Here is a 10,155-nt window from a genome sequence, read left to right on the forward strand (position 1 = left end):
CATCCCCTTTACTGAATAAAACATATTTTTGTCACCAATTTTTAATAATTCATTTATGGTAATGCCGTGCCGATTTTAAGCTGTTAACCAGTTTAAATCGCATGTGAATATTGCATTTTAAGGCTTTTAAAATAAAGCGAATAAATATTGGTTCAGTATTCAAATACCCTGTAGGTTCATACAGTACATTCAGTAGTGGACGACATTTGACTGAGATGAGAGGCAGAGGTAAAAGAGTTTTTGTTAAGTGTCCTCTAAAAATACTGCATCTTAACTATGTCATAATTTTAAATCTACTAGTCTCATCTGTGTACCAACTTTTCATTCAAATCAGTTCAGTGGTTTTGGCGTGAAGACAGAGTTATATTCGCATTTGTAATATTAGTAGGAATTAATACTTACACTTAAAGACAGAAATACAGCGAGTTGATTTTATAAGTATTTTATTAAGATATTTACAAAGACTCTCAGGCAATATTTCGTTGTACAAAAATTAGCAAGCATTAGCTCACTCCATCGTTATTTTTATTATATTCAAACAACAGACTTAGGGTTTTATTTCCTCTAACAATCATAAATATTATCAAGACGTAATAAAATATCACATCCCAAATAAATCACAGTTTAAAAAAAAGATACAATAATTATTATTACAAAAAAACCCCAAAGTCCATTGCTCGGAGTATTTAAAAAAAGTTGAAGAGAAAAAAACAAAAAACAGAATTTGAACACAATTTTGTAAGTGGTGAGGTCAGTTTAGTGATGTCCGTAATATCCGAGACCGCCTCCGTATCCGAGGCCGTGACCGCCGTATCCGAGTCCGTGACCTCCGTATCCGCCGTAACCGCCATATGCTACCTGGTTGGCGTAGGACACTGCGGGAGCGCTGTAGTAACCACCATGGCCGTAACCTGGTGAAAAGAGGATTACATTTAATTACGAGTTATTTGGTCCTGGTTCACAAAGAGCTACATAAGGAACAATCATGGTGGTTTTAGGCAGTTAAAGTTTGATACTCCTTCAGGTCCTTCATGGTCATTTAATGATTTCCCAACAGAAAAAAGGTCACTAGTTAACTATAAAGTATATTAACCACTTCACTGTTCACGATGTAGACACAATAGTTAAACAATCGGTGTGTATCACATATTATGACTCATGGGACAGGGAAGTTATTAAAGCTTATCAATCTCAACGAAACGACTGAACTGGTTTAGTAAATAAAAAGAAGGATAAACAGTTTCTATACATAAGTCATAGACGAAGTTGAGTTACCTAAAGATTGGTAGTGGAGAAAGATTATCGGAACTACATCCATTTTTGCCTAAATAAAATCACCAATATCCACCGTCTTAAAATATGAGTAAAACTTCCTTATATTTAATAAATAATGCTTTCAAACCGTAGCAGAAACTCGCAACACGCTAATAAGGGTACAAGCTAATTAGCAATACATAGCTTGTCAAGAACAAAGTTAACACATTCTGTTACGGAAACCTTACAATACTAACTTTATTCAACGCCAACTAAAAACATATTAAAGATAGCTATTGATATTATTGTTGTTAAGAACAATACCGGTATTGTTTGAGATAAAAATCGGCTATTCAGAAACTATTTTACACTTGATTCAAGTTCCCACGTTTGAGAGTTACGTTGTTTGTTAGATATAATTAACGTGGTAATTATAATTCTGGTGTAATGGGCGTTTGTTCTTTTTTTGGTTTTGATTAACGCACAGGTTCTTTGCTTTTTAAACATAGGGATCAAACTCAAAACCATTTATTAAAACATAGCTGTTAAGCAGCACTTTTTGAACGTCAAAATTAATTTTTTGATCCTTAGGTATAAGAGAAATGTGTGAAAGTATCAAGTTTACTAATCTTTTTCCCATGTTATCCAGTGATTTAAACAGATGTCTTCGTAAAACTGCTATCAAATATAATAACAACACTCAAATACTTTCTATGTATCAACTTACCAAGACCGCCATAACCGCTAAGGCCACCATATCCGCCGAGGCCGCTGTATCCGCCATATCCGCCGTATCCGCCGTAACCGCCGTACCCGGCGCCGTGAGCAGTGGTGTAGGCCACCTTGCTTACAGCTACTGGTGCAGCAGCTGATGAAGAGAAGGTTTGGTTAGGTATTTTAGGTGGTGGTTCAATGTTTTGTATATTTAGGGCTGGGGCATTTGCTGGCTAATACAAGTAACTTTAATGGACAACTAATTTACTTGTATGTTACAACCTTTTTATTGTACCACTGCTGGGCACAGGCGTTCTCTCACACGGAGAAAGATTGAGCATTAATCACCACGCTTCTTCAACTTTAATGTAACGTTAATGTTTTACGCTACTCGTTATAAAACTTATTTAGGTACTTTACCTTAACTTGATATAAAATTAATAAATGAATCTATATAGCTTACCTAGCCCTGTACAAGCTACTTCTCATAATATGTCTTAGTTTATATCATATTATTTTTAAATATAGAGCATTTCGAATGAAAAAATAAAACTTATTTGACACTCATCCCCAAATCCCTGACCTCTAAGACCTCTCATTGTAAGTCTAGACTATTACCTACAGCGTTTAAACTAAACAAAACAAAGTTTAAAACATGCTTGTCAGTCCAGGCATCTCAATTTAGCAAGCCGTTAGCCGTACCACCAATTAAAGTATGACGATTATCGCACCCACATGACAGCTTAAACTAAAACAACACACAGACTAACTAATTACGTTGCCCAACCCCTGCGTTACGGAGGAGAATAAAATGACTAGCGGAGACGTCATAACGTAAAATCTCCTAAGAAAGTAGCGCGCCAAAATGCGGGTGCTCCGCTGATGAGGAACGTTACTAGCTAAACCCTTCTACGCCTTCTCTGATACTTGCCCATTATTGTCAAAATAAAGTCACCAATCAATCAAAAACAATCTTTAACAGATTTGACGAGGAACCCGAACGTCTCGTTACCTCTAGTAACTGATCACGCCTATCGTACGTTGCTTGACCTACAAGAAGGCGCCTGACCTACCTTCCTTATGGCATCTCCACTATCATTCCTTCCTCCGTGGTTACTTACGGTCAACGATGTAACACAAAATTACACGTTGACTACTCTTAAGCAGTGTGCCAAGGACCACAGTTTCTCACACTGTGGCCTGACATTGATGACTAACAATAGATGACAATAGTGGACATTTGCTTTGTTTTAAAGTTTATTAAAGACTGATTGCAAATCGATTTGGAGACTTTGTATGCTAATTTAGGTTTTAGACAAAGTTGTGTTAATTATTAGCAATTTCGTGCTTAGATGTAACCATGACAACTGCATTTAGTCTAAGGCTTAATTCTCAAGTTGGACAAAGTTATAGCCTAGAATATCTGGCTGTCATATTTTCTTGATAGCATTGGAACTTATTATATTGCCTAAACTTATTTGTGTCTATCCTTGCAGCCATAATACAAGTTTAAATGGAACTTCAGCATGAACCAAACTAGTTATCCAATGCATCACTTTCTCATAACCTGACACTCACCATCACATCGAATTACGAGCAATCCACACATCATATCATATGGGATTACACTTCAACATCCCTACTAGAATATTCTGTGGCGAAACGAACGCAATATTATGTGAGACAGTTTGCAAATCACATCTGCTGTATAGGGATGAAGTAGCAGCAATTTCCGAGCAGTCAGGTGGTTAGGAATCTGATGTGGCACTGGACATGATGTGAGGGATATTTAGATAGGTTCGCATACTAAACAATATTCGTGATACAATAAAATTGCAGTGACAAAGCTGCACCAGCTTTTGAGTTTAAATAATTCTGAAATGATTAGAAAAGTCTTAAAAATATCTGGCATGGTATTAGGCATGCAACATTTTTGTTTGTCAATGTTGCCTACATTGACAAACAAAAATGTTTTTCATCCAAACTGATTTCATAAGTTTTAAAATGTTCATATCAAACAGTTGTTTTTTTTTTCAGACAGGAATTGAATTGAAATGATGGAATCCTTCAGTTTTGATCCAGATAGTCATTTTTTTATAGTCATATTTACAGTCAGTCTAAATATCTCCAAAATCACTTAACCGCTGAAACTATTAGATGAAAATATTTAAAGTGACTTCAACAAAGTTTTTTATTCCCACGTAATGTCGATTATTATCGAATGAATGACCATAACAAAAAGGCTGATTCATACAATCACAGTAACCAGTCATGCGTACAAGATAATTATTTTAAAATATCGTAACTTACGATAGGTTTTTTGCCTAATTGACAATCTGCGACCTTTACATTGAATTCATTGACCATTTTAGTTACAAAAAGTTGTGGCAAAAAAGTGATAATATCCTTGCCGGATGTTACTTGATATTGCTTTTTATAGTTTTTAAATTTAATAACTTTGCTAAATTAAATCCTTGAATTTGGAAAACTAGTTTTTTCTGATTTTTCTCAACATATTTTTTTTCTACCTAAAAACGTCGAAGGTTTTTTTTTTAATGCGGGACCAACTTTAAGCAGATTTTAAATTAGTTATTTTCGCCAAATAATTAGTCATAAGACCTTTATAAGTAATCTAGAATGATTAGTCACACATTATTAAGACAATGAATGTTTTATAAATTACAGCAAATTATACTGCACTTATACTAGTAATAACAGTACAAGAACTATTAATTCAAACAGGGATTTAACATTAGTAGGCGTAGGCAATTTATTCCTAATCAAACACTAGGCATTTGTCCTTAACCTTAAAATAATGCAGTTAATTTCCTAAATAAGTTCCAACAGCCTAATAGGATAGAATTTGTCACGGGTAGACCAATTACTTTGATAACTTAGAACATTGCCAGAGCTATTATCGACTCTGAAGTTTAGGAAATAAGGTTGGAATTCTACTTTCAGGGTTGGTAATGAGTTCTAAAAAGAGCACTTGTTCCTAGTATTAATCTCTTAGGAACTATAGAGCTGTAGCGCTGTTTTATAGATCGTCTAAGAGACGTTAATTGTGTGCGCATTTTGCTCAGCGCTTTTCGCTTTAAAATTTATGGACAGTTGCAAATGAGGGACGAATCGATACCTACAGTTTAAAAGTGCCTTTTAAATTAATTAGTGAGGCAATTAGAGGCATTTTTTTTTTGTCCAAACACCTACCTAACATTGGACAAAAGTATTTTTGATCATGAAAAAATATCCTCCCCTTACCACAACAGACCTTTTAAGAGGAAACCAAATAGTAATATCAAAGTGTTCGGAATGAAGCCACCGTGGCCAAGTTACTTGGTGCCCGCGTCACGTCCACCAGATGTAAGGCTCTTGGCCAATTTAAAGTTAGGCAGACAACTTGGCTGCGGTCGATTGTTTGAAATTTCCTCTAAATCCTGGTATTAGATATTTCTAGGCTTGTTAGTATTCTCCAGAACTTTGTGGTAACCAGATAGGAAGATATTTAAATCGCGTGATTGTTCTAAGGAAATCTATTACAGGAAAACCTAGGCCATTGACCAGGCTTTTGTGTGGAACCAGTCATCCGTAGAGGTTAACTATAGGTAATGCTCAATGAATAAGAAAGTCATCGGTATCACACAATACAATGTAGGCATTAGAATTCGTTTTGGTTAGATTTAGGCATGGGGTGACTAAAGTTCATTCCGGCCTTGCAAAGCACTATATCACTATATCCCTATGTCCCTGTATCCCTATGCAAACTATTTTCATGCGTTTTTAATAGATCGAGTGATTGAAGAGGATTGTTTATATGTACCTCTACATGCATACATAAAATTGTGGGAAAATACTGAGATATCCCGTGTGAAGCCGGTGCGGGTCGCTAGTGCTCGTATAAAAAAAACCCTATGTCAATATTTGTTCCAATTTTAAAATTCCCTTACCGTATCCGCCATATCCGAGTCCACCGTATCCGAGCCCACCGTATCCGAGGCCGCCGTCATACCCGACGCCGCTGTATCCGAGGCCGCCGTACCCGAGGCCGGAGAGGCCACGCTTCTCCGTCTTCTTGGCGGCTTCCTCGGCGGATACCGCCACCATGGCTACGGCTAGGACAATCTGGAGATAGACAATGTAAAGGTTAATGTTTTGAAGTTAGAATTGGAAGCTTTTTTGTTTTTGAGCTATAGGTTTATTTTTGCTCAAGACATGAGCTCAGGAAGACTTCAAAACTGCACATCCTCTAGACATCGTTTGTATCTAACTTTTGTCCTACCAAAAAGTTATCAACACTACCAAAATCTGACACTATCCTTAGTTTTAATAAAAATGTATATGTAAAATATATTTCTAACTCAAAAATATCAGAACAAAAATCATATCTACAGATTATTATGATCTCAAAATGTATTCCTTCCGTACCCTTCAATATTCATCATCATACCTTTTAAGGTAATGTACCCAACTACAGAGGTACAGCCTTTCTGAATATTAAAACACTAAGATTACTGATTAAACATTAAAAGGAATGAAGCAATCCATATTGATACAATCCTTTTGTCTTTGTAGGTATATCCAGTGTTGTGAAACTTGGGAACATAAGTGTGTATAATTAGACCAGTCGTTGTTGTAAGTATAACGTGAAAATTATAAGGGTTGAGTGAACTCGGTGTGGGGCTAGATTTTAAGGCGTATGGTGGTCATATTTTTGCAGTCTAGGAATTTGGAATACTGAAGTAAATGATCGTCATCATTTATTACACGAAATATTGTAGGATTATATTATTATAATTAATAATAAAAAAATTGCTGCCATTACTAATTAAGCTACAATTTGGGAAGGTGGTCTTTAACTAATTAATTTCTTGAACACAATAATTCAAACTGAAACTCAAGGTTGTAACTTCTTGAACAAATTAAACTTGTATAAACCAATAATTTAACCAGATTGTTGAACTCTTCAATGTTATTAATATCCTGCCCTTTTGATCTTATCCAGAAATAGATATTTTGTGTTTCCTACAAAATCCGTTAATTTACACCGTAGCTAATTGATTGTGGAAGCAAAATTAAAATTCTCGGCCTCCATGAATTAATTTGCATTTTTAAAGCAATTTCAGAACGGAAATCTGAAATTATGATCATAATTAGTGATGTAAAAGTATATTCAGCAACGTTATATTCTGAAATGGGAGTTTTTTTACTGTTTATTTTTTAACGAAATACAGTTTATGTTACTGTTATATTTTTTTACACATTGCAACTGTAAAATAACTTTACTCGAAATAATATTAATTAAAATAATAGTCTCACATAATTCAGCGAAAATAAAAACAATTACCAAAATTCTCTCTAATAATGAACAATTCTATTTTGTCAGAAGTTACAGAAAGTACGAAAATCGAACATCACGAAAAGTAATTAAAAAAATGATATTGAAAAAATTACCAAAGTATAAGACTAGTAAAATCATGAAACGTAAAAAAATATCAAAAAACTTCTTAATGAGAGACGAAAAAAAATATCACAGACAATGATATCAAAAAAAATATTATCTTTGTATCATTAGATTGAAATAATAGCAAGTTTTACAACTTCCATAGTTCTGCTAAACTTTTAATTATGTAGTGTATCATTAACACTATTATAGGTATATTTAGTACGAACAATCAGGTTTATTAAGATTTATTTCATTGATAAATTTTATTAATTTGTTCACTAGTTCACAGTTTGGGGTAATTATAGAACCAGTTCGATTTTTCTGAAGTTTTTCAGTATAATAATTTCTAAAATGGTGTTTTTTGTCACCAAAAGTTATTGAAACTTTGAAAATTTTGCAAAAACGGGTCTAAACAACCGAAAAAGTTTTTTTTTGTTTGAAATGTCAAGATACTACACTATATTAAATGCAGGTACCTGTACTAAAATGTACTAGATCTATAATAGCCAATAGTACCAATATAATGTGCTCTTGTTTAGGTTAGTACTTAGTAGACCAAAGGTTAAGGCGTGGTCTGCATATTGAAAGGTTATGAGTTCATTACGTTTTTTAGTTAAAGCACTATATGTTATTACGAAAGAAAACTATACTTTGGTGTGTAGGGTGAAGTAAATGCATAAAATAAAACAGTGATTATTATTTATACCTACATGCAATCTAATTAATATTATTCTAGTGTCTAATCATTAATTGGAAATAGGTACACTAAAGGACAGTAAAATTGGGTTAGTTAAAAATATTACACCTATCACTACATCTGTGCATATATTTTTGACCATAACCATTTACAGTGTTTTAAAGTATTTGCAACTACGATACTATTACTACTAAAGTTCTTAGTAAAACTACATCTACTTCAAAATACCAACAAAATTAATAACAAGCAGTATACCATTTGTTGCAACTTTAAATATCAACAATCGTATGAATCATATCCTATATAGCAGGCTAGGGTATAATTTTCCATGGTGATCTAGGCCAAAGTGTGCAATTTCCTATGGCATGTGGACACAATGCTTGAGGCTCGATGTGATTTGTACTGTCAAATGTGAAGTACAGTGTATTGCAAAAATAATGGTCACTTTTAAAATTTAGTTTTTTTTATAAAACGTTGGCTATAAGCTCAATAGGCTAGTTTCCTAAAAAATAATAATTAGTCCGTCTTGTAGATTGTCCAAAATTAAGCGATACGTATTTTTTCTTTTTTAAATTGGATCAGAACTTGTTAAGATATAGCGTGTTAAAGTTGAGTGTGACGTCACAAGTTGCTACAATTTTCAGGACACTGTGACGTAAAAGGCCCCCACTCCTAATTTTTGAAGTGTATTATCTTTGTCATTTTATGTTTAATTAAAAAAAGAAAAAATACGTATCCAATATTTTTTGATTATCTAAAAAGCGGACTAAATATTATTTCATTATTTCGACCCTGGACACTACCCTATTGCATGCAAAAGCAAATTACACATAATAAATAAATATATATGAGTGTTATAAATAAAAGTAATAATTTACTAAGATTATTATTTTGGCTGTGCATAAAAACTAAGGTTAACTAAGTGAGTGCTAATCATCTGCATTTCATCATAAATATCGCAAGTATGTGCATCATGACACATGCAAAGTACTTTAGTTTTTGAAAAAATAAATAAAGACTGGTGTTTTTATTATTCAAATAAATTAATAAATAATAAAATATGAAATGCACCCAAATTGAATTATGTTATAACTATGCAAATCACTGAAACTTTATATCAGGCACATAAAACACTTTGTTTTTATTTTTTTAAATTGTTATTATAGTAATGAATAAAATTAATATTTTTAAAAGAATTAATATTATTTTATTTTAAACATTCGATTTTTATTTTTTAAAACCACAGTCGTAATCCATTAATAATCCACACACTTTATTCACCAAAAGCCCCCCACAATTAAATAAATACAAATCCCTTACCAAGAATTTCATGTTGGCTACAAAATTTCACAGCTACAACTGATGACCGACTCCCGCGCAGCCAGTTTATATACTCGCCTAGCTGGTACTACATGCTTCAATTATTTACATTTTTTTCTTCTGCCAAGGATATCAGTAGGGGTGAAGAAGTATGAAATATATTGGTGAAGGCTGTTTAGGTAAATTGAATTATACAGCCTGGTTATTAGAGTCGATATTTGTGTGGGTGATGTTTATAAAATTAGGGTTATGGTTTACATTCATTTGTTTTTTTTATTTTACAGCTGGTTTATTCTTCGTATTGTCGTAGGTTAGATGGTAGATGCTAGTATGACCTTGGGAAATGGCTAGGCTAATTGTAAATGATGGCAGGATATACTGTCTACAAGAGTTTTGTTTCAAGGTGTGTTCAGACGTTCTAGGCCATTTCACTGGTTTTGTAGTTGTTTGCTGTCCTAAAGTTTATGAGATTTTTCAGAATTAATTATGAAATTCATAATTATTGACATCGAAAATAGAAAAATATGTCAGAATAAGAGTTAAATAATAATCAATGGTTGTTGCCTATTCGTTTCAGAATTGGTGTACTATAGTAACATAGAATATACATGTGGCCCTTCTATTAAATAAGGCATTTAAGTTTTCACATAAAGAAACAGCATGATACTAACAGTTACATTATGTTGGTGTCAGGAATTTATTTATTGATTGCTTACGAAGCAGTTGA

The 10,155-nt window shown here is 33.3% G+C and overlaps 1 protein-coding gene across 1 annotated transcript; it reads right to left on the bottom strand.

Annotated features, from left to right (window-relative positions):
- Positions 1 to 426: 426 nt before the first annotated feature.
- LOC124636552 (keratin-associated protein 19-2-like) lies at positions 427 to 9,504 on the bottom strand. The gene is made up of 4 exons (XM_047172684.1): positions 9,429 to 9,504; positions 5,916 to 6,090; positions 1,982 to 2,122; positions 427 to 911 (listed from the first exon to the last, which is right to left on the bottom strand). The coding sequence occupies exons 1-4, from the start codon at positions 9,438 to 9,440 to the stop codon at positions 757 to 759; spliced, it is 483 nt and encodes a 160-aa protein (XP_047028640.1). The 5' UTR covers positions 9,441 to 9,504; the 3' UTR covers positions 427 to 756.
- Positions 9,505 to 10,155: the final 651 nt, after the last annotated feature.

The sequence above is a fragment of the Helicoverpa zea genome, chromosome 14, assembly GCF_022581195.2.
Source record: "Helicoverpa zea isolate HzStark_Cry1AcR chromosome 14, ilHelZeax1.1, whole genome shotgun sequence".
Taxonomy (NCBI): Eukaryota; Metazoa; Arthropoda; class Insecta; order Lepidoptera; family Noctuidae; genus Helicoverpa; species Helicoverpa zea.

Excerpts from the sequence above, each read along its gene's own strand:
- LOC124636552 (XM_047172684.1), bottom strand. Across the intron at positions 2,123-5,915 it reads ACTCGGATATGGCGGATACG|CTGCTGCACCAGTAGCTGTA; the intron begins GTAAGGGAATTT and ends TCTCTTCATCAG. Across the intron at positions 912-1,981 it reads TAGCGGTTATGGCGGTCTTG|GTTACGGCCATGGTGGTTAC; the intron begins GTAAGTTGATAC and ends TCTTTTCACCAG.